Below are 25,709 nucleotides of genomic sequence, written 5' to 3'. Positions count from 1 at the left end.
CCGCCGTGCACACACGTCGCGCATGGGGGCCGTCACACATGCGCGTTGCGCATGGGGCAGCCCCGCACATGCGCGCTACGCATGGGGCCCCGCCCCCATGCGCGCGGCACCACGCATGCGCAGAACGTTTGTGTGACGGGGGTCGCCATCACACAAACTTGAGAAGCACTGAGATAGACAGATGTGCTCACAGATGTGCTTACAGATGTAACAAAAGTAATGGAACTCTGCTTGATATTTATATGGTTAATAGCTAATAAATAGTAAGACTTTCTTTTCTACAGGGTTATGGAATTTCTGTTGAAAGTTAACAATATTATTTTTAATAAACAAGGAAAAGATTCTGCTTTAGATACTACTAAACAGTTTGAGACACTAAAGTTCATACTCTTGAGATTGAAAACCTGAAATAAAACTGAACTAAAAATGAGTTACCAACCGGATGATAAAAAGAATAGATTACTTAAGAGATTAGAATTAAAACAAAAAAGAAAACAAACCAGGCAGGACAGCAGCTTGGGGGGGGGGGAGGGAGTCTGGGGATAGGTAAAATCCCACCAGAAATAATGTAAACCGGGATCCTGAAAAGTACAGAGTATTCTCTGCAGGGAGGATGGGTACATGGGTACGAAAGACAGTCCCTATCTTCCTGCCTTATTATTCCACTGAAGCAATCAATCTTTTCTATTAAAAACCTATATGAATTCCACTTCATATGGTTTGCGAGTAACTCCATGGGGAAAAACAGTAGAGAAGCTAATGGAAAATTTGATAGAAAATTAAAGAAAATATTGTAAGAAGGAAATGCAATGTTTACACTTGGTTCAGTTTTTCTTTTGAAAAAGTAACTGAGAAAGCATATAACAAAAATAATTGGATTATTTATTTCAGATTTAATTTCTTCCCATTACAAGCAATAATTGTATTGATTCTTTTAAATATTACCCCTGACTGTGAAAGTGTAAACTTTTGGTCCTCTTCCTGAAAGAAAAAATGGTAGCAAAGAATACTATTATTAAACTGGCAGAGTAGGCACGATGCAGGTACCATCATTTAGGGACCTACAGTTGGAGGGTCCCAAGAGACAAACCTTCTCTGCCATCGGCCTTATGGAACATTCTCCTCCACCTCCCCCAGTTTTAGTTTAACTCCACCTCTTTCAACATTCCGGAAGGCCCTTAAGACCTCGGTATGCTATCAGCCCTGGGAGTCCCAGAGAACTAAAGACTTGCTTAGATGGCTTCATTGCTGTGCTAGTTATTTTTATATTCTTATAGTTATTCTCACCTAGGGTTTATATCTTTGTTTTTTATAATATTTTATCTTTCAAAATGAATTTTATATATTTTACACTGTTTTCTTTATAGGTAGTTTAATCTGTCTGTTGTGAACCGAGACTTACCGTTGGCAACAATAAACATTTAATAAATAGATAAATAAATAAAATTATAAAAGGAATTTTATTTTTCCTCTCTGCCGCTAATGTGCAACTAGTAGCCTGATTGAGAAATCAGCTTGGCATTTGAAAGAAACGCTAGGCAAAGGAGCATCAAGTCCTCTGACTTATTCTCAATGATTTTCCTAAACTGGCAATATGTATACTAAATCAGTATCATCTAGTTTTATGGAAGTTACTTCACAATGTTTTACAATTACCCTTAATTAATTAGATTGTGCACAGCAGTTTCTCAAGTATGTTGTACACAATGAACACATCATCTTCTACTTTTGAGATTGTTTTCTGGTAATTGTAGATCCATGGCTAAAATACACACATAAATATAAATATACTTGCCTACTCTTTCACTTTGTAAAGCAGCAGCTTGGTTCATATAAAATACTCCAATTTCATTTTGAATATTGCCCATTCTCTTCACCACTTGGGTATATTGTTCTGGATTCTGCTCTTTTAAATGACTAAAAAGTAAAATTTCATGAGCTGCTTCATAACATTTGCAGCTGACCGAAAGCTGGCATTCCAAATCTGTAGACAGGTCAGTAGCCCAAGAAAATACTACAATAAAAAAATAGCATTATAAATTGCCAAATACTTTCTATTTAGGTATTTCTAGATTAAATTCATAACACAAAGAAATACATAATAAGCTATTGAAAAACTATTTAAGGAGGATTCTGGAATCAGCTATTAGTTATACATTCAGTATCATTTGTACATGCAAAACATTGTATTTGTATTTGCTATTATGTATAAACTAAGCCAATAATCCATTGCTGAGCAAGTAGACAAAAACATCCTATTGCATTTCTGTTCTAGATATTTCTAGTTAAAGGTATGTTTAGATCCATTCCAATCTTTGGCCATAGTGGCCAAACTCAGTGACCATAGTACACTATAAATTAATATAGAGGGTGTGTCCCTCTAGGTTTTGCTGAACCTCTCAGTAATTTTCAATACTGTCAACAGAATCCTTCTGACCCACAGTCACCTCAGTTCTTGAAAGTTGCCTAGAGCTGTATCCAACTCCTTCTATTTTTTCCATTTAGACCAAAGAAAGCTTAAATACTGTATAAAAATTCAAGTTCTAAATCAATGTCTATTATCATTTATAAATTTGACATGGGCAAAAAAATAAAAGATTAATTACAATGTGCTACCTATCAGCTGGAATACAGATCAGAAACTGAACATCCAAATTTTAGAAAAATCTGAACTAGCCTCATTTATACACCATCATTACAGCCATTTGGCTTACTACTATATCTGTATCGAAATATTTTGTATCAGATAACTGTATCTGTTGACTGTACAGGTAGTCCTTGTTTAGACCACAGTTGGAAATAGCAAGTCAGTTAAGTGAAACTACAATTGTGTTTATGATCTTATTTCAGCTTTCCATAAGTTTACAGACCTGCAAATTTCATAAATGTAAAGATTAGTTATTTTTTCATTACTGTTGTAACTTTGAATGGTTACTAAATTAGGCAGTTGCCTAACTTAAATCAACCCAAGTCATAAATATGAAAAATGGCTGTAAAGTTATTTTTTCATCACTACCATAAATATGAACAGTCACTAAGCTGTTAAACAAGAACTATCAATAGTCAAATTATTCTGGAATTACAGGGAGTATACCTGTCCCTCATAATGACATTGGCTAGAGATCAGTTTCAAACAATTCTTTAAAAATTGTTTGAAGAAAAATATATATAAAAAGCCCTTGCATTATATAATAAAATGCACAGCTATCATTTTACTGGACCTAGACATTTTACTGCCAAAATGATTCTAAGGGCAATATATTGCTGCTGAAAAAAGTATAGTTCTTTTATTAACTATTTTGATTTGGAGAGCTGTTTGACATATTGTTGCACAGAGGTTGCAGTCATAATTACCTTGACAGCTAGACTCTCGATGAAGGCTATGCAGTATATCCTGATCTTCTTTTGTTTGAAAGTTATATTCTTCAAGATATGCAGTTCTATTGTTTGCATTCTGGGCCAGCATTAACTGAATATCACCACAAAGGGTTAAACTCTGACAAAGAAACATGAGTACCTCAGAAAGCATGTTCATGAAGAGGCAGCAATACGCATCTAATTGGGGAAAAATCAGAAAGGATATTGGTGAACTAGAAGTTAGAATATCTCATTAGTATGAAACCACATTATGAAGAATTGTACTATTCTAGCCTCAAACCTTTCGGCAGATTCAAGAAATAAAAGGCCATGTATCTAACTTCCAACATCAAACGTACTTACATAAATTGCAAGTTGTGTTTACTAGTGTTTTGCTAGTAGCAAATATAATTGCCTGGTTCTATATTCAGGATAAAAATGATGGTGGGTACCAGTGAGCTGCCAATCTCTTTGCTTCTCTTGCTTTTGTAATGATTTGATTTAAAAAAAAAAAAAGCAAGTCAGAAGACAGCATGCAGTAAAGCAACATCTGCTAATATCATATTTATGGAATACGATACCTCTAAGATCCCCAGAATTTTCTTAGACATTTGTAGAAAATAAAAATGCATCAGGGTTACAACTCAATGCTTTATTTGTACATTTCCTAACCTGATCCCCCTGCTACATTGAAAGGTAAACTGGGATGGTTCTGAACACCCCAGGAAGCTGAGGGTGGAGGAAACCTCACCAATCTTCTTGCTGATAAGTGCTTGGCTTGTGACTGACCATCTCCAAAGATATTAGAAAAAAATAAACTGTAAAATACTTTGTATCTGAAGGAGCCAGCTTAAAATATTCAGTTATAAATAAATTATCAGTGCTAAATTAGATATAAAAATATACATCTGAAATATATAATAAAAGTAGTCCTATTTACCATAACACTGTAAAGCTAATCTTATGTACCGTAATGCTCTCCCATACTTCTGAAGACTGACAGCAGCGTTAGAAAGAACATAATAAGCCTTTGAAGATTTTAAAATCAGTTGAAGTTTCATTTTATATTGCCAGGATCCAGGGATCATTCCTGACTGACTGGAATGTTTAACTTCCTGGAATGATCCCACTAGAATGAAAAATGAAATAATGATCAGCAATCTCAACATAAAAGTTAAACAAATTACATTTTGAAATCTAATTACAGGGTAACATTCCTTATTCAAATTAATCTGTTTTTAGCTTTTGGTTACTTTTCCATTTCTAAAAAACAATCTGAATATATGCCATGAATTTTAGAAGACATGCATATGAAGATATGGAGAATCTGTGCTGCCACTGTGTGGCGGCGCAGTGGTTAGAATGCAGTATTGCAAGCTAATTCTGCTGACTGCCAGCTGCTAACAATCTGAGTCTCACTGGTTCAAAGTTGACTCAGTCTTCCATCCTTCCGAGGTCAGTAAAATAAGGACCCAGATTGTTGTGGACAATATGCTGACTCTGTAACCTTAGACAGGGCTGTAAAGCACTAAGAAGCGGTATATAAGTCTAAATGCTATTGCTATTATTACTTTATCAATAAATGTATAAGATCAAATATTCTACAAACTGAATTATGAAAAGCCACTTACTTAAAATATATCATAGCAATTAACATGCCTATGACCACTTAACATCAGTAGTAAACATAAATAGTATCTGGATGTTCAAATATCTCATAATAATTTTTTCATCCTGGCATCTTTCTGCAAGTGCATGGTCTGCTTTTTGGGGAATCAATTGAGTATTAATACATTGATTGTAACAGGAACTGACCAGCCAGCTTGTCACTCAGGCCCAATATTTTGGACTAAGAGAAAGTGACTGTCTCAAAGTCATCCAACTGGCTTTCATGCTTAAGATGGGACTGGAACTCAGTGTCTCCAGGTTTCTAGCCTGGTGCCTTAACCACTAGAAAAAATTGGCAAAGGTCTCATAATAAATACACTCAATGTAGACAAATACATTAAAACATCAGAGATTTACATGTAATTCAAAGTAATACATTAAAAAAGCAATATTTGGGGTTAAAGACTTTCTTGACAAAGAAGTTTTACCATCTATGAAAAGCCATTTAGGATGCAACAAATCAAACTTACTCTTGTCTAAAAACAAGGCCATCTGTTTTTCAAGGCACTCAGGGCCAGCTGTTGATGATTCATCTTCGTATTTTAAAGGGATAGGTATACTGGGGTCTGCTGCAGGAAGATCACTCTCCTTCTTGATGCTACTGTCAACCGATTTTAAGCCCTATTTGTTAAAGAAAAAAGCTTTTCAATACTGTACCAACAGGTACACATTAAAAAACTATTAAATAACACATTTCTGTTATATAACTTACTTCAAGAACATAGCTGAGTACTAGTCTGCACCGTTCTTCAGTGTCATAGCAAACAGGAAATGCACAGCTAGGCTTTATAGAAAAGACAAAAGAAGTTTTCATGAAATTAGTGGAATTCAGCATATATTTTCATTGAAAACCAGCAAAGAAGCCATTCTTATAAAGAACATATCAGTTTCAAACTTAAGATAAAATCAAGAGAATGGTTGACTGCAGGATTTATTTTTCAATGATTTTTACACACACAATTAAGGGAGCTGTTTAATATGGACAGAAAGTCACCAGACATAGGACAGAATTTGAAAGAGAACTATGTACAAATGACAATCATGTGATTTCTAATATGTATAAATAACTGTTGAGATTTGAAATGTAACTTGCTTTTTTCACTAAATATTGAAAACAGTCCAGGAAGGCCTAAGGGACTATCTATTTTATGTAGAATCTGTCCATCTAATATCTATGGGTTCAGAGATCATGTTATAAAATCCTCCTCCCAACATGTTAGGAAATCCAGTAATCATAAGTAGACTTTCTCAGTTGTAGTTCTCCCACTCTGGAATACCTCGCCCCCTGAAGTAATTATGACCCACTCCCTGTTGTCATTCCAGAAAGCTATGAATATAATACTTATCCAATGATCCTTTGCAAGGAATAACCTCTCATCAAAGACAACCAGAGGCAGTGGTGGTACTATATACACAGTCAAATGATATTGTTGGACTTTTTGGGGATTGTTTGAGAATGCATAGATGTAATCCACATTATAAATAGGGGATATACAGATACATGCAATTTTTTTTAAAAAAGCCATGAATAAACAAATAAGTTTGGAATTAAGAAAGAAAAAAGAAAAATAAGTCTAGTGGTAGATTAGGGATGACGGGATAACTGATTCATCTAACACAGTGGTTCTCAACCTGTGGGTCTGGACCCCATTTGGGGTCGAACGACCATTTCACAGAGGTCGCCAAAAAACGCAGTCCGCCATTTTTTCCCCTTTTCCTTAGCTATGCTACTCCCTTTTATTCTATTGGCTTTTGAAAGCCAATAGAATAGACTCCCTTGAATAGAATCTAATTCTATTGGCTTTCAAAAGCCAATAGGAATTGTCCAGGCTGTCTCTGCCCTGGAGCCCGCCAAAAGTCCCATTCTGCAAATGGTGCTGCACCAGTTGAGTAGTCCTCGACTTATGACTGGTTGAGTAGTCCTCGACTTACGACTGGTTGGGGATCGCGGCATTAAAAAGGTTGAGAACCATTGATCTAACATAAGTTTAAAAGATTCTAACCAGCCAAAAATGTTGACAGTTTATCATGTAGAATAGGGCCTTTCAACAGGTGGCACGCGTACCACTTGTGGTACACTAATGAGTGGCAGGTGGTACGCAGCCCTGCGTAGCCAAGTGTGGTGGGGGAAGGAAAGAGCCAGTGCAGGCCCCAGGCTCACTTCTGGCTCACCCTCCCCCATGAGAAAGGAGGAGGGAGCAGAGACAGGAGAGGCTATAAAAAGAGGCAGTTTGGGTGGGAGAGGGAGAGAGAGAAAAAAAAGCAGCAGCCTTGGGAGGAGGCAGAGTCAGTTCTAGCTGCACCAAAGGGAAAGAAGGAAGAGGAGGGTGGGGGGAACGAGATCAAGCAGACCAGCCATGAGCCGATCTACAACTGCTGTGGCAGCCACCTGTGCTGGCAGTAGCAAACAGGCAAGAAATGCAGTGGGGAAGGGGTAACCCTCCAAGAGGAATGAAAAAAGGCAGCAATGGCTGGAGGTGAGGCACAAAGGAGGAAGGGAGGGAGGGAGATGGAGAGTGGAAAGATTCTTATGTGCTTTTGTGACTTTGAAGTTCTGGGATTTGTGCAATGTGGGCTTTGTGTTCTTAAGGAGTGTTTGGCAATTTCTATTTGGCTGATGGCTGTTGGCTCCTGTTCGCTTCTATTGCTCTGCTATTGTTAGCTGTAAGTTTTGCTGCAAGGAATTTTGAAGTATTTTTCTCCTGAATGGATTTTGCCTGTAGCATTCCTTTACTTATGAATGGAGCCATTTGGGGAGGCTGCCTTAGCCGGCAGCCAATACTTACTACACTTTTTTTCTTCCTTAAGTGCTGGCTGCATTCAACTTTCCTTTCTAGCCAGTAGCTAATTCTTAAAGGGGAATATTCTTTTTTAAGCTAGTTCACTCAGCAGTTTGTCTTTTCTGCCTCTGGAGACTTTTCCTTGTTTAATGAATATATGGAAGAGAGAAAATATGGGGGGGGTTTTCAAATTTTTCCTTCAGAAGGAGCTGGGCATGAGGAAGAGGGAGCAGGGAAGGAGGGAGGGAAGTCCCGCCTTAGTACTTGGCTACCAGCAGCCCTCCCATTGACTTTGCTTGTCAAAAGGTTGCAAAAAGGGATCACATGACCCTGGGACACTGTGACCATCATAAATATGAATCAGTTGCCAAGCATCCAAATATAAATCACATGACCCTGGGCATGCTGCAATGATCATAAGTGTTAAAAATGGTCATCATTTCAGTGCAATTGCAACTTTGAACATGGGGTTTGTTTGTTTTTTTGGTCATCTAGTTTTTGACACCTTGCTAGGTGGTACTCGAATACTGCCATATCCTAAAAGTGGTACAATCGGTGGAAAGGTTGAAAAGCCCTGATGTAGAACTTCAGAAAAAAATAATATGAAGTTATTTATTTGAAATAAATCATTTGGATATCTATTTTTGACAGGCACACATTTCCACTGAAGGAAATGGAGGTAATCTTTAAATGAAAACTTCTTCTCTCTCATATTAATTATCCTGACAGAAAGGAATCCCACATATTTAGACTGAGACCATAAAATATAATTCCCAGTGTTAACTGACGTGACTTTTCAAATGCAGTGGATAAACTTACACGTATTTGATGAGTAGATTTATATTTTTCAGGTACTGACAATTCTCCAACAGATTTGATTATAGCAACGGCTTTGCTGTCATCTGGAAAATCTGAGCTGGTGCTATATAATCCATTTTCATCACTATCAGGCATTTCTTCTTCTTCTTCACTATAACTTTCATCAGAGTTGCCATTTAAAGGAAATTCGCTGCTTTCTTCTTTTTTTGGCTCATCTAATTGGAACAGTTCTGAGAGCATGTAATTTGCTGAAGCAATAATCTTATTTGAAATAAAGACAGAAATAAGAATTCAAAGTCTCCCAGCGCTAATTTTTTTTTACAAATATCTTAAAAATGGATTTAAAGGTAAAATTATAGTTAAAACATGCTTGATTATTTTAAACGGTAGAATAGGATGTACTCATTAAGTTCACCTATAACACTAAACATTATTTTGGCAACACGTGAATGAGTTTTCAATCCAAAATTCCCCAGCAAAGACACGGTTCCAGTATTTTAACTGTTATAGCTGAAAAGGCAAATTGAGTTCACTTAAGCTGTGCTTTATTCAAATAAGCCAGGTTTAAATATGTCAGATACAACAAATCCCAGCTATTTTAAACCACATGAAGAGAATGTATACAGCCAAAGTTCATTGAAGTGACTTAGCATTATATGTAATCTAGAATTCAGTGAGGCTGCATAAACATGAAGACCCTTCCATTGTAATTGGAGATCAAATATATACTTAATTTTAACCAGTCTACATAAAATATTTTCACTGGGTGCCCATGAGATATGGAAACAACAGAATTCAGATTTAATTCTTACCTGAGGATGCCTGCCCTTGTCCAATAATTTTACACAATTAAGGAGTAAAGTTCTAATAGTACCATAATGTTTCCGGTTTTGAGTTTTTTTCAACATCATATTGCATGCAACTCTAAGCAAAAGTAAGGAAACAGAAAAGAAATAGTTGTTCTCACATTTCAAATAACTACTGACATTTTATTTTAAATGTGTGTCAGAAAAGAATACATTGTAAATATTTTATGGACAAAAAATGCTGATGTGATTGAAGACAATCTTTTTTACATGCTTTAAATTAATTCGGAATTTCACTCATCTACTGTTTTGAATGTTATCTTTCTAATACTTCAGCACAAGTTTTGCTTTTAAACACAAAACACACATCCCACCCCCTTTTGTCTTAGAAGGCAACTGATAAAAATCCTATAAAGATTATGAGGTATTTCATTCTCTTATAAACAGTTTGCCAGGACTAGCTTTAGTTTCAATGGACCCACACTGCTTCCTTTGGCTAAAGCAAGCTAAATAAAGTTGGCACAATGTTTCCTTTCCTTTCAAAAGAGAAAATAATTAAACTAAACACCCCTTGCCCAAGACGTTGTCTATCCTTGTGGGACAAATCAGCATGGGTTATAAAGTAATTTTTTTCATGTCAATTTCTTCAAGTATTAGATGATTACAAAATTAAAATAAAATTCAACAGTGCATTTTCCAATTTTCTTGTACACAAATTAGCACTTTTACTAATATTTCAACATTGGGATCAAATACTGCAATAAATCATTTAATAAGATGTAATTGAAAATGAATTTTCATTAAGTATTACTCAACATACTTATAGGGTAGGATAGGTTGCTATTCAGATAGTATGTTATCATTATAACAATCAACAATTTGCTCAAACAAAATATTTTGCTTTTTCCCCTTGCATTCTTGCCTCCTACAATATAAAACCCTATTCCAGACTCCATTTAATTACTTTTTTAAAAGTTATACACTGCATCAAAACAAGTGCCTATAGGATTACATTTTACATAGCCACTAGGATTAACATTTTACTTTTGGTAACGGTCTTGAGTGTACATATGTAAGAGAAAGGTCACCCAATCTTCCTTTTATATAGACTTGAATCCTCGTTATATATAAATAACTTACTTGTAGAGAAGAATTGCTACTGGCATTGTGAAAGGGTTTTGGTATTTATCTTCTGTTTCTTCGCACAGGGTGGTGAGATCATACAACTTCACTATATCACTTCCACTTGCTGAAAGAAAAAATGTTTTCCAGTTTGTCTGATAAAATTAGAAGTCCAAAGAATAAAAAGCCAGAATTGTTGATAATTCTATAGTATTATAGAATATAAAGCTAATGAGTAAGATTTGCTCTGCTTTCAGTTTACCTAATCATTATTATGGCTCAAGGTCTTCCAATCAACACACAAAACTGAAAAATTTGAAACCTTCTTCCTGTTGGGTTACGTGCATCTTGCACATGAAGATATTATGAACTGTGGTGGTGCAGTGGTTAGAATGCAGTATTGCAGGCTAATTCTGCCAACTGCCAGAGGTTTGATCTTCACTGGCTAAAGGTTGACTCAGCCTTCCATCCTTCTGAGGTCAGTAAAATGAGGACCCAGACTGTTGGGGGCAACATGTTGACTCTGTAAAGTGCTTAGGGAGGGCTGTAAAGTGGTATAAAAGTCTAAGTGCTATTGCTATTACTCCCCCTCATTGGAAGCCTGAAAGCTCACAAGATCACAGTAGTGGCAAATACCAATTTAATAGCACAAAATACTATCTCTTTATGCTGGGGTAAATGAAAAAGAGACATTCTATGAATTGTCAATGCAGCCAGTGCTTAGAAACCTTTGGGAAAGAGATTGCTATTTTACTATCTTCTTTATTTTCTAAGAACTGTGAGACTTCTGTACCATATTTCATTCCAAATCACAGCCATGTTGCTAATTGCCCTTTAAAAAACAAAATTAAAAAAATCTTACCTTTAAACAGCCAGTATGTATGTCCTTCTTTTGTACAATTTGATTTCAGGAAAGATAAAATATTTTGGGCAATATCCTTTACTACTTTAGTAGAGAAATTGGACTTCTCCAAATTGGGTATATCTTCTGTCTTAATCATTTCATATTTCTGCAACAAAAATTTTGAAGAATTTTTAGAACTGAAAAAAATGTACTATCTGAAGTATTGATTGCAAAAGTTTCATTATACAGGTAGTCCTCCCTTAGCAACTGTTTGAAGCTATGGTGGATGCCCCAAAGCTACTTACAACCTAATCCTGAAGTTACGGTCCCTGCAGTAGTTTGCCCTTACAACCAACCACAGGGATGCTGCAGTGCTTCCCCTAAAGCCTGTGGGGACCTTGAGAGGTGGGTGGGCCAGGGGGAGTCTCAGGAGGTACAGGAAGCCTTGAGAGGCCCAGGACAGGCAGTGCCTCTCCCACAAAAGGCACTCAATGCTTCATTTAACGACCTGTGAGTTTTTTAACAGCTGCATCAGGGGGTGGGGGTTGTTGTTCTCACCACTTGCAACTGTAATGGGCAGGTTCCACTAGGGTTGTGGAGGACTACCCATAAAGCCAAAAAGCTTGCACAACTTTTTGTGATAAGTTGGTTGATATAATATAGAAGTCACAGTTATTAACATGCATAAAAGTAAGTTCTTGTGTACTGCTGAAAGTGAATATAAAACAGGTGCTTACAAAAACATTCACAAAAAAAATCTCAGATGGGCTGCTATCCATTTGCCATAGAAACCTTCCTTGAATGGATGCTTTTCATTTTCTTCAACTAATATTCTTCTCAGTAATCACCTAAGCTAGCTAAGAACTTCAAAGGTTGTATCAGAACATATAAAGGGGACATCACATTGGAGAAAATCATAGCAAATGTATACTTTAACTCTCTGACTTATTCTTTTGCTGACTGAGATTAAGAAAGCAATTAGAATATTTTGATTAAAAACTTACCTGAACAATTCCATTGACATGAAAACACATAACAAGTTCTGGAACATTACAGATCAAGTTGTCCAACCAATAATCAATTCCTGTTAGCACATTAATTGGCTTATTGTTATCCCTTAAAATAAAAAAAATGTTCTAATGTTATTTCAATAAAATCATAGTTAGGACTCATTAAAAATATAAATATAAGTGTTGATTCCAAATTAAATACTAGGTTAATACAATATACCCTTGTGAATATTAACTATCATGACTAATAGGAAAATGGAAACATTTGCAACAGATATGAATTCAACAGTGGTTTTGAATAATGAGCATTTTTATAATTTTATTTCCATTATGTACTTTTCAATTCAAGAAGCAATTTTAAGGTTGTCCTTTAAAATCAACTAATCAGAAGATCATAAAAATTAAATAATTAATTCCAAGTGAAATACAGAGGCCAAAAATGGGAAATATACAGAATACAACCCAAAATATAAAACTGTTTGACCAATATTTTACAATTTTTTTTTTTTTTTTGCAAAATAGACAAACATAGATTAGATTTTTTTTAAAGACTCCTATCTATTGGAACTACTTAATCTTATTGAATAAGGAATTACTTTTTGATGTGACTTTTTAACAGCAAGTTATAAATAAAAACAACAGTAGCATTTTCCAACAGCGAGCTATCTTATCTAATTCACTTTATTCACCTGAGACGCAAGCTGACAGCAGGGTATCTTCCTCCTCCAAATATAGGCATATTTGAACCTACCAACATGTGAATATCTTCAAATGTCCATAAGATGTTCCGAACAAAGTCATTTTTAAGACCCTTTAAATTTGAAGAACATACCATGTATAAATATTTATTCTCTTTATTATAAAATAGTAGCATAGCTTTACAGACTTAAAAAAAAAGCAAGATGCACAAGACGCAAATAAAATATAATATATGGTAGCTATTCTAGACTTTCACAATAAAAAATCAAGATGGCAGATGCCACAAAAAAATTGATAAAAATAATCCCCCCCCCTTTAGCTGCACTATAAATCAAACTGAGCAAGGGGATTTTCCTCAGGTCAAATTCCACATAAAATCATACCTGACTGCTTTCCCCGTCACTGAACAAAGTAGTTAGGTTTTGTTCTTTGGGGGCTGAGGCCACATGCCCCACTACATATGAGGGTTCAAGAGGCACATTTCCCTGTGAAAAGCACAAGGGCATAAGTGATTCTACTGTTGAAATTATATAAACTCTGTTTTTAATAAAGTACCTATTTTGCATATTGGATAACCGATCTGTGAAGACTTTATTCACTGAGCATACATATTTACTAGGTTCTTTTCAACTGATACCTTTCAACAGTCCATCATGAAAATTGTTTATAAACATCTCCTTTTAAATCTTTGCAATTTCTTTGTTCATATAAGCAGTCTTATCCAGAAAATATAATTCTACCAATTTCTGCATAAAATTCAAGCAAGATTATTTACACACTAGACTTTCATACGTACTTAACGGGTACTTAAATGTTTTGCAATAATAAAATTATAAATGTTCCCAGTGGATGACAAAATATTTGCTTGCATTTATATTATAAATATCCTTCAGTTTTATTAACTTTTTTTCATTACCACAATTTTTGAGCCCAATCATGGTAAAAGAAACACTGACTTCTTTTTAAGAGGAAACAAAAGAAATTACTGCTGGACTACACAGAAAACCTTTAAGAGAGTGAGTAATGGGGAAAGGCTTTCCACCAGAGCATAGGCTTCTGGAAGTTAAATTGTTCATGAGCTACATATAGAGGCTACAGATTTTTCCAGTCTTGCCAAAGCACTATAGACTGACAACACCTTTTCAGTAGTTCTACCATATATCTGGCTACCCGTGCAGTTTTTATTCAGCAATGTTATAAGCAAGTTAAAGCAAGAGAAAATGTTTGACAACATAATGGTGCAAAAAGATCAAGAGGTAGACAAAGGAAAACATCCTGAATTTGAAAAAATAGGAAGATGCCAACTGTTGCAAACATTGAAAGCACAACTATCCCATCCCATTTGTGTCAGAGGCACCACCTAAGGCACTTCTGAGTTGAAAGGATTAGCCAGTGACATCATTGTCGGTCAACAGGAGTACTGATTTACCACCAGCTTATCAAATACTTGGGGAGGCAAGGTCTTGGCAGCACAAGGATACCATAGACAACTACTTAATAGGCTACAACTAAAAAGGCACACACAACCAAGCACTATATAAATGTTACACAAAGAATAGCCCAAAACACACACTCTGCCAGAGAGAAGTTCTCTGAGGATCTAGCTCTAGCACGAGTCCAAAAGCTTGGAAGACTAAACTTCTGGTTCCAGTGAGTGACCCAGATTGGATCCTGGAACATATATATTTGCCTTCATCACCGTTGGCCAGGCATGTTTGTGTGAGTTTCCTTTCATGTCCCCATCAAGAAGCTGGAGCGAATAACAGCAGCTCAACCCACCAAGCAACAGCACTCGGGTCTCAAACACAGGCTTGCTAACCTCCAACCTAGCAGCCTAACCACATGAGCCACCACACTCCTAGCATAAGAATGTGGGAGAAACTCAAAGGCTCTAACACTTTTATGCAAGATTAGAAATGTGAAGGTATTAAAAACATAAAGCTAAATCAAATTTAAAAAAATAAATAAATAAAATAGCCAGGAATGATAGAGTTAATTAATTTTAGCTGAGTAGGTAGAATCTATAATGTCAATCAGTAAACAAATTATATTTGAAAGTAAGGTATAAAACTCTGAGGTATAAAACTCTGAAGCAGATATTTTCTGCAAAGTACATCTCATATTGTTAGGTCATTTTGCACCAGAATTCCTAGAAAGATGGACCATAAAAAGATTAGGAAATTTATGGAACAGATTCAGGAATATATGAAGAACAGGAATTTACTTGAAGAGCACCCTATATCAGCAGTAAAAGCAATGATTATATAAAAGAGATTTGGCACATTTTTAAACAACATACAAAAATTGAATTACAGATTTTCCTTATTAATAGGATTATCTGAAGCAAAGTAATAACAATTAAAAACTGGCCTGACATAAATAAGGACATGAGGTTTTATATAGGTTTTAAGCAATCTATTTTTCCAAATTTCTTCTCCATTCACTATTCAGAGCTTAAAACAGGGAAGAAAACCTTAAATTTTTATATCACACCAGAAAAAAGTATCAGTATAATTTAAGTATTTTTCTCAAACATACTCTCGTTTATTTTTTGTATGACCAGGGAGCTGCCAAATATTCATGTTACCCAAAGCACTTTTTAATCTCTTCTGAATACAGTCAAAACACATCAAACAGCGTAATTTGAAATATGTCTAATAGTTTATTTAGGACTTGTACTCAAACTCATGTATATAAATAATCTGGATATCCTGAGCACTCTCCGCACCATGCTATCTACTGAGCTCTTGTACACTCACTTACAAGATGTAGTTTGCTCCCATCTACCTATAAAAAAGGGCAGAAAGCTGCAAGTTTTCCCTGCGGTTTAACAGTCACCAGACTAGACATTGGCAATGGGTGCTGTAAGAAACAACTGCTACTATTAAGATAGAAAGGACACAATATTTACCTGATTGCATCTTGCATCTTCAGAAAGGGAGGAAGGCATTTCAAAAGGAGCTGGCCAAGAAACCCTGCTAGGTTCATCAGTTTCATCTTCTGCTGTTTCTTCTTGATTTTGCTCTTTGGAACTAGGAACAGGTTGAGCAGCTTCATCACCATTGATACTGTCAAGAGAGAAACTGAAAATGTTAATGAAATCATGGATATAAAAGTCTACAAAAGTCTTTTCAGTTTAACACAATGCCTAGCTACTAGTAAGCATATGTGGAAAGGATAATGGAAAAATATTATGGGTGTATCTGATAAGGGATGAGTAAATAGTATGTGAATATACAGTATGTTGCTCAGGTTTTGTTTTGATCATTTTGATGTGTATGTATGCTGTCTTTTTGTGCAGATTATTCTGTCTATTTGCCATTTTTTGACAGCACCTATTTACTTTCTATGAAACACTATTTTGGTATAATTTGTACAGGTCAATATGTATAATTTGGGATTCAGCCCCATTTCTGCTTTGGACCCAGTTTCCTGAATAAGTTACCTGTCCCTAGATCTCATCATTGTGCTTTTGATAATAAGTATTAGACCAGAAAAGCCATACATTTTCACAGGCATGCAATTTGCTGCCATTCAGCCATATGGATTCACTATTACAAAAGTATAAACTTATGAACATAGCTTTGTAGCAAGATGTAGACTGTTAAGACAGTTTGTTAATTCAATTTCTTTAGATACTTTAGAAAAGAATATTAAATAGAAACCATACATTTCTAGTACTACATCTGGGTTCAAAGTGCTACAAGTTCATGGAAACTTTAATATTTTCTTGTCTAGTTATAGAAAACTGCAGCTCTCCAAAGGAAGGGAACCTTTTGGAATGACTTTCCATGAGAAATGAGGGTCTATAAAATCAAGAGGGAAAAATCAGCTTCTATTTTGCTCTTTTTTTCTCAGTCAATGTTCAGAAACAAAAGAGATATAATTTTGCCTAAGCTTTGAAATGATGATTTTTGCTTAGGATGTAGATACAGTGCAGGCTAAATACAAAGGAACAATTTTAATAAAATTACAAAACCAGGAAAAAATACCAAAAGGTACCTGTAATATAAAAATTTGGAAAGTATAGCTTTGTGGTACCAATGTTCTTTGCTCTTCTTTTTTCGCTGCCACTTCTGATCTATTAATCTCTGATAGAATTCTTTCAGCCATGTCCAGTCTCCAGTCTACATGGCAAACAAAAATAAGAACTTAAAAAGATAAATAGTAATTACCTTATTAATGGTTAAAAAAAGATAAACATTCCCTTGAGTTAAGCATAGTTCCTGGTTTCTACACTGACATATCCAGGTTTCTTGACAACAGTATATAAATACATACAGCCTGGTATTCAGGCAGTACATCTATTTTTGTAATATAGGTATCCTTGACTTACAACATTTCACTTAGTGACCGTTCAAAGTTACAGCACTGAAAAAAGTGATTTATGATCATTTTTCACACTTACAACCATTGCAGCATTTCCATGGTCACATGATCAAAATTCAGACACTTGAAAACTGACACTTTTATGATAGTTGCAGTGTCCTGGAGTCATAGGATCACTTTTTGCAACCTTCTGAGAAGTAAAGTCAATGCCAGATTCATTAACAACCGTGTTACTAACTTAATAACTGCAATTACTCAAGTGTGGCAAGAAAGGTCATAAAATGGGACAAAATTAACAACAGAAATTTGAGAATTACCTGTAAAAAATTAAAAACGAATGGTTTTCCATCTTTTCCCTTTTTTTTTTATTTTTAGTTTTTTGGTCTAATTTACAGCCCTGAAATTTATATCTGTTAAGAAATCTGTTCATTTGGTATTAAGGAGTGGTTCATTGAAATGTATGTATCCTTAGCCTATGAATTACCTCTTTAATTATACATTAGAAAGACTGGTCAATATGATTCTTAGGAGGTAAAGCCTAATTTGTTGTTCAAAAATAGATAATGTATTTTATTTAGCAATCACCTATTTTAGTGTTTTCTTTTTTCTGCTTTGTCTTATTTTTTTCTTAGCTGTATTAAAGCAGTAGTGCCTCCAGCTGTTGAGGTAGTATATTATAACACATATTACCTACAACAAGTTGACCTTTTGAATTCTTTCAATTGCTTCATCAGACAAAATTCTAAAAAAATGAAGATGTGTGCCTTTTATCAAAATGTATTGATAGATGTTGCACAGAATTGGCTGCAATAATCCTAACCCTAGAATTCTCCTGAGACCACAGATTGTTTCACCGTCCCAACTCTCCTAGCAAGAATCATTAAGTGTTAATATCATTGAAGGATAAATAGCAACACTGCAAACTAAATAAAATATTACAATAGAACTGTGACCACCTGCGATGATCTCATAAAGAGTTCTTGAATGTCTAAATCATCCAAAAGAAGCGTTCTCCCAATTCGATGTACTGCCATGCTGACATGTGATTTGCTGTAAGGTATCTTAAGGAGCTTTTTAATATTCTGCAGAATAAGAAAACACAATATTTTTAAGGAATTAGGCAGAGCTGCAACTCAGAAGTTTCAATACAGATAAATTTGAGAGGAATAATAAAAGAGAAATGAATTGGTTTTAGAGCAAATTACTGACATTTGTGAACACCATCAAAATTTTGAAAGGCTTTTCAATGAAATTTGAAAACAGTTCAGATATTCAGCAAAACCTCTGTGAATTCTGATTAAGGAAGTCATCCTATGGTTTGGTGTAACATTAAATTATCACCCTGCATTTCCTATAAACTTTAAAACATGAATCAGAAATGTTGGTTTCAAAACAATTCAGGAACTATGTTTTATACTAACTACAACTTAGGAGAATGTTGTTCAAATTAACAAATTCTGGATATTTCTCTAATCCTAGCAACTGGAATATTAAACAGAGGAAAACTGAAAAGCTGTAAACCATGGCCTATTTAAATATTATGCTGTCAAATATTATGACTTGAAGAAATTCCTATGTAGAAGTAGTAGTAAGCTGGAAGTATAAACAGAAAAGTATTAACATACTTGGTATGCATTTTGGCTTTTGTTTGTTATTCTCCTGATTAATGCTCTAGCAGGAGGGCCACTGAAGTCCAGGGCTCTGTTTTTGAAATGTTAATTGCAGCTCTTCATGTGGCTTGAACTCAATGACTTGCATCTCTGTCCACTCTAAAACTGCATTTCTTTTTCACTCAGAAATTATCCACTCCTACTTTAGGAACTAATAATCTAAATACATGTATCAGGGGTCCCCAACACCTGGGCCATGGCCCACTACCAAGCCGTGACCCATTCAGAACCAGGCCTTGGAAGCGGCAGATGAGCACATGCAGCTCCACTTGCATGAGCAGTGGGTGAGTGCGTGCAGCTCCATTTGTATGAGCAGCGGGCATGTGTGCGCGCTGCTCGCGCAAATGGAGCTGCAAGAAGCAAACGCCACTCATGCAGAACCATCCCCTCTCCCCATCCCCCAGTCCGCAAAGGCGGAAAGGTTGGGGAACACTGACATATATTATCTTGATCTGGCCTAACGAAAAATAAAGTCAAAATCTATTGCAAACTAAGGCTATATTCCTGGTTTGGAAAAGGCGAAAACATGTCTTTGTGAAGACAGTGTGCAAAACTGCATAATCAGCAACTACTGTTTTTAGCCATCTCCAACTGGAGGTGGAAATAGTCAAAGTGTATAGTACAAGTCATTAGCCTGGCATCTTTATATGCCTAACAGGATTTTAAAATTTGCTATTAAAAACACTACAAAAAAAATAATAAAATATGCAACATGAGAAAATACTGAGAGCTCTCAAAGGTTTAAGGAATATTTTAATTTCAGGAATGGAACAAACCATAGCACTTCTATACAACTAGTGGCACTGCAGTCAGGAGGCAATATTTCTCCATCATAGCATCTGTGGAGCTATGAAGCAATCTCCTCTTAGAGGTGAGACTTGCCTGAACATTGGCTACCTTCTGGTCAAGACTGATCTCTACAAAGTTTTAGATCATCCTTTTCTCTGCAATACCTCATCTCTCCACTCAAAACAAAATATATACCAAAATATATACTACTGGATGTAGCAGAAGAAATTCCAAACTCTGAATAGGAAATTAATAAATTGCCCCATTTTAATTTGATTGGACCACTTCTCTGAATGGAAAGATATTGTCAGAGGTTCTTTTATATAACCACAGGTTAGTGGGCTCCAAAACTCCAGGAGAGCCAACACAACCCCACCTAGCCTCTAGACAACACCTCCACAGTTCACTATATACTTTTCTCTTAGCCTACTACAACTTCTGCTCCTTCCCTACTACTTCTCTTATGAGCCCTGTTTATCGAGAACAGTAATAGTAAATTTGCCTTAGGCTACTTCAAGGTTCTTTAGTTCCCCAAATAAACACAAATCACCTTTCCTTTCACATCCACACAACTCCAACATTACCACATTCTGCTGCCTCTCTGCTCAGCTTTTATAGCCATACATTGTTAGGCTTGCTAGAGAGAGATCCATTTTGCACATACCTTTGGATTCAACCCATGACATTTGAATTAGATTTTGCCAATTATCCTATTAAAAGACAACCCTATTTTTGTAAAATATGACTAACTCAATATTAAAAGCATTTAATGCTGATAAATAGTAGCAGTAATTGTTATTTAGTGTGGACTTATGACTAAAACCAATATTGTTATATCAATATATCAACCAAAATTCACAATAAACACTAAAATAACCAATACAAATATATGTGGAATATAAATGTAATAAATATAATATATAAATACAATATAAATGTAATAAAATAATTTTAGCACAAACCTCTCCCCCTTTAAAGTAGTAAGATCAATTAAATAGTCTAGCAAGTTTGTATTATACGCTATACTGTTACTTAAGAATATACATACCTCAGAATCAGATACAACATCCACATCATTTCCAACTGAGTCGATAAAATCATATGCCATGCCAAAACTATTTTAAATAAAGATATGAAATTAATCAAGTATTACATTTATTTTTCAAAATCAATGCACCGACTTTTAACATTTCAGTTTTGTACCCTATCTTTTCATCTCCAAGGCATTCAAAGCAGCTAACAGACTTTTTAAAATTGAAACTACTTGAAAACCAGTATTAAATTCATCACAATCTAATTCAAAAAGTCTGGCTAAAAAGGGAATTATCCTTTTCTAAAACCAAAAGAGAATGAAGGACTGCCAAAGGCTTGCATTCCATAGTATTTAATTGATACATAGCTTTTAAATGTGATCCAAATTATATGTCTAAACAACATTATAAATTGTTTAAATATTAGAAATTTAGACCACAGCTTCCTTCTGACCACCTGGCAGTAAGGGTGAGTAGGGCGATGCTAAGAAAACCCATCATTACCACTAATTCAGTTGTAAGCAAGAAAAAAGGGAACCACAATCAACCACCTGTATTATTGTTATTGATTTTTAGAGGAAGAGATTTCAGTCCTTTTCCTCAGAAAAATATTTCTTTTTTTAAAAAACTCTGTATTTATTGCCATTACTTTTCCTCAGAAAAACAAACATGTACAGGTAGTCATCGAATTACAACTGTAATTGAGTCCACAATTACATTTATAAAGCCGGTCACCATTTGACCAGACTCAATTTTAAGACTTTTGCAGAAATCGTTAAATGAACTCACTGTTTTCTATGGGGTGTTTTTTGCTACAAATTGGAAGTAAAAGCTGGTTTCTGGCAAAAACATTGTAAATCATGGTCACATGATTGCATGGTGCTGCAAACGGCTGTAAATACATGCCTGTGTTACCGAGCACCCAAAATGCAGTCATATGAACAACCGGTCTTAGGTCAAAGGCTTCTTGCACTCATTCCCCCCTGAGCAAAATGTGTTAACGATATATAAAACTTATTTTTGGGGTTATCAAAGAAAACAGAAGTAAAAAATTCAAATAAAAATGATTCAGATAGTTCTCAAGTTATGATTACAATTGAGCTCCAAATTTCTGTTGCTAAGCAAGGCAGGTTATCCCAAAGGTGATTTTTCACAAGGCAACTGGACTTCGAAGAAGTTTCGCTTCTCATCCAAGAAGCTTCTTCAGCTCAAAGCAAAACGTCTTTAAAGAAAAACAAGAAAGTCCAGTTGCCTTGTGAAAAAGCATCTTTGGGATAACTATGACCTGGATGACTAAGAATATCCATTGATATTAAGCAAGGCAGGTGTTAAATGAGTTTTGCCCCATTCTACAGCTTTTATTGCCACAATTGTTAAGCAAATCACTGCAGTTGCTAAGTGAATCATGTGGTTGTTAAGTGAATCTGGCTTCCCAATTTTTTCTTTGCTTGTTGGAAAAAGGTTAAAATGGTAATCACATGACCCTGGGACAGTGCAACTATCATAAATATATGTCAATTGCCAAGTGCCCAAAGTCTGATCATGTGACCATTGGGATGCTGCTATGGTCACACGTGTGAAAACTGATCATAACTCACTTTTTTCAATAACTTCTGACACTAAACAAATAGTTGTAAGTCAAGGAATACTTATATATGCTCAGTTACGGTAATGAACACAGGGGTAGGATGGGGGAAGAGAGAGAGCTGATTAGAAATGTATCATTCTGTACTTATACCATAGGCTAAATCCAAATCCTTGTACAAAATACAACTGTTCCTTTCTAATCCTATTCATTACTCTGGTTTATTCTGCACACAATGTCCTATGCATCAAAAGAAGATTGGATTCACATCAGAATTTGAGTAGGTAGGTTTAAGATTAATGAATAAAACAGCTAGAAAAAGTCATGGAAGATTACTTCAATATATGATTACTGTGGCAAGATGTACAGATGGAAAGACTCAATGCTATCCATTATGGATGAATGGTTGATGAAGTTCACAGATTTTGCCAAAATAGATAAATTTTATTTATTTGTATCCTGCCTGTATTATTTTTACAAAATAACTCAAGGCAGGACTAAAACCTACAATCTCCTGCTTTCTAGTCTGTTGCCTTAACCACTAGACCAGGGGTAGGCAACCTTGGCTCTTTTATGACTTGTGGACTTCAACTCCCAGAATTCCTGAGCCAGCATGGCTGGTTCAGGAATTCTGGGAGTTTAAGTCCACAAGTCATAAAAGACCCAAGGTTGCCTACCCCTGCAGTAGACCAACTGGCTTATCATAAATTGACTTTTTTGATTAGACCAGCAGTCCCCAACCTTTCCAACTTGGCAGCCCGGCTCTGCGTGGGGACAGCACGTGAGTGGCAAGCGCACATACACACAGCTCCATTTGTGTGAATGTTGTGTGTGCATGCCTTCCACTCACACGAATGGAGCTTCACGTGTGAGCAGAGGGTGCTTACACTCGCACACAAATTTCCACTCACACAAGCAGAGGGCGCTGCAGCAGAGGGCGCTTGTGCTCGCGCATGAAACTCCACTCATGTGAGCGGAGGACACTCATGCGCATTTGCCCATTTCTCCCGCAGCCCAGTTTCAAACAGGCCTGGGGGTTGGGGCCTCCTGGATTAGAGAAAAGACTAAATTGACTGAAAGCTCTTACAGACATCTTGCATAAAAACGAATTTGTAATTTATGGTTTTGATAATTAGGGTTACAGAATAATGTAACTTTAGAGAGATTAAAATATATTGGTACTTATAACTGCTCAGAAGCATTATATCTTTATTCTTCCTTTTCTATTTTTCTTCAGGTTTTTTCCTTGCACTTTTTGCTTTTTCTTTGTTTGTTTTTTTAATCTTTACATTGTTTTGTTTTTATTTTGCTTGTAAGTTTTAATAAAAATTATATATAAAAAATAGAATGTTGGTAGATATACTACATTTAGGCTGCAAAATGTAGAGCAGCCATTAGATAACAGCACAGAGATATAGTACAGAAAAATATTTGCTATACCATCCAATGGGCATCTGAATTTTAGGGAGCCCTAGGTATGCTCCTCCCAGAAACTGTAGTTACCTTATAGAGGTTTCCTCACCGTCTGTAAATTACTTTATCTCAAGGGTTCCTCCACACTGCCTCCATAATATTCTGGCCTAGTTCCCCACTGTTGCTTCTCCTACAGTTTCCATCTTTTCTATTCAATTTTCATGTCAAATCACTATTTCATAAGATTAACTTTGGAATTATAATTAATCAGTTCTTAAACCAGCCATTTTATTGGGACTTTACTAAAAGCTCAATTATATGTCTTCGTTTTCTGCAACAGTTTTCCATTTGCTGTCAATCTTCTAACAACATGTGTGTGTGTGTGTGTGTGTGTGTGTTTCAATGAATGAATTGATGCAAAATTCTTTAGAGCCTATATTTCGCCTTTGACATAAATTTATCTGTAAATCAGAACTCATTAGATGCCTTTTATTATTTATTTTATTATTTTTTACTAAGACAGGGATAGAAAAGATTCTGAATATTTACCTTGAAAATGGTTTGCTTTTCTTGCTATTGCCAAGAATAGTTGCCCCTGCTGCTCCCAGTTTTGCACTTTCACGCAACCAGTTAGCAGGTGGAAGCTTTAGATCAGTCTTTTCTTGAAGACGGGAAAATGCTGCTTGTGGTGGTGCAGATGAATATTTTACCACAGCACTGCTCTTTATTTCATTGCCACCAAGCAACAGCACAGATCCCTAAATTATATTAAAAAAAATGAAAGAATGAAAGAATTACAAAGTTCAACTGCACATACTCTGTATATGTATAGTTCACTCATTTGATCACATTCAAAAGAATAAGCAAAAATAACTACTCAGTTTTGATACGTCTACGGAGATTCCCAATCATACAGGTCATGGTTATCCCAAAGGTGCTTTTTCAAAGGCAAATGGCCTTTCTTTGTTTTTCCTCGAAGATGTTTTGCTTCTCGTCCAAGAAGCTTCTTCAATTTTGATATGTGACAACTAAACCTATCAGCAGTTTGGGTAACAGAGTTCATCCCTAGGGGCACTGGGGTAATGAGGAAGACTTTTTCATCCTCAATACCACTTGAGGAATAGAAACATTTCTGCTGCCACAAAAGAAGGAAAACTAGCAAATGCTCTGAAGCTATTTTGATGCCCCTCTACAACCACAAGGTAGTTGTGTCTAATATACCAGATATTTCTATAGAATCCCAGGAATTCCATTTCACAAGGACTCCGTTTGTCCTCCTCTCTATGTAAGCAACTGAAAACTATAAACACCACGGCAGTAACTAACCAGGGGAAAGAGGTTGTCCGCGAGGAGACCCAGAAAAACGAACTTCTCTGTGTCACAGTTATGGTTTTACCTCTGTCTGTCCCAACTGCCACGTGAAAAGGAACTAAACGCTACGTTGATTCACATGGCCCCAAAGTCCAAGCGACTGCCACGCAAAGAAGGCAGCTGTGGGTTTCGCATTTGGTGGGCTAAAAGGACGCCTGGGAAGACAGACCAGAAACACAGAGTCCTGGGACTCCTGAGAAGACGTTAGCAGCTGCCGTAAAGCCGCGCTGAGATACCTGTTTAGGCTCTTCTTGCTCTCCTATCAGCGCCACTTGCCCGGGTTCGGACGTCCCGGGGTAGTTTCTCTCATTGGGGCAAACCCCAGCCCCCGCTCCCCAGAGGTCTCCCATTCGTTTCGCTCAGCTCGCGGCCGCGAAGAGAGCAGCAAGTTGCCACAGGAAGTTGAAAGCCCTCTC

The 25,709-nt window shown here is 36.0% G+C and overlaps 1 protein-coding gene across 4 annotated transcripts in view; it reads right to left on the bottom strand.

The window, feature by feature from the left end:
* Positions 1-25,677, bottom strand: part of EDRF1 (erythroid differentiation regulatory factor 1) — a 60,362-nt gene extending 34,685 nt beyond the window's left edge. For 3 of the 4 annotated variants that reach the window (XM_039342781.1, XM_039342534.1, XM_039342620.1), the window contains exons 1-18: positions 25,530-25,677; positions 24,472-24,680; positions 20,942-21,008; positions 18,391-18,516; positions 17,108-17,232; positions 16,017-16,173; positions 13,489-13,590; positions 13,096-13,217; positions 12,401-12,512; positions 11,415-11,562; positions 10,571-10,679; positions 9,437-9,548; positions 8,625-8,885; positions 5,738-5,809; positions 5,496-5,646; positions 4,298-4,486; positions 3,355-3,555; positions 1,796-2,014 (exon numbers count right to left, since the gene is read on the bottom strand). In XM_039342781.1, coding sequence (XP_039198715.1) covers positions 1,796-2,014; positions 3,355-3,555; positions 4,298-4,486; positions 5,496-5,646; positions 5,738-5,809; positions 8,625-8,885; positions 9,437-9,548; positions 10,571-10,679; positions 11,415-11,562; positions 12,401-12,512; positions 13,096-13,217; positions 13,489-13,590; positions 16,017-16,173; positions 17,108-17,232; positions 18,391-18,516; positions 20,942-21,008; positions 24,472-24,680; positions 25,530-25,643 — 2,596 coding nt within the window. In that variant the 5' untranslated portion in view covers positions 25,644-25,677. The remainder of the gene's footprint in view (positions 1-1,795; positions 2,015-3,354; positions 3,556-4,297; positions 4,487-5,495; positions 5,647-5,737; positions 5,810-8,624; positions 8,886-9,436; positions 9,549-10,570; positions 10,680-11,414; positions 11,563-12,400; positions 12,513-13,095; positions 13,218-13,488; positions 13,591-16,016; positions 16,174-17,107; positions 17,233-18,390; positions 18,517-20,941; positions 21,009-24,471; positions 24,681-25,529) is intronic. The other variant, XM_039342696.1, reaches the window with a different exon arrangement.
* Between the last annotated feature and the right edge of the window lie 32 nt (positions 25,678-25,709).

Source organism: Crotalus tigris, unplaced genomic scaffold (assembly GCF_016545835.1).
Source record: "Crotalus tigris isolate CLP2741 ecotype Arizona unplaced genomic scaffold, ASM1654583v1 scf7180000017536.10889498, whole genome shotgun sequence".
Classification (NCBI taxonomy): domain Eukaryota; kingdom Metazoa; phylum Chordata; class Lepidosauria; order Squamata; family Viperidae; genus Crotalus; species Crotalus tigris.
This window is presented reverse-complemented; position numbering and strand designations above follow the sequence as displayed.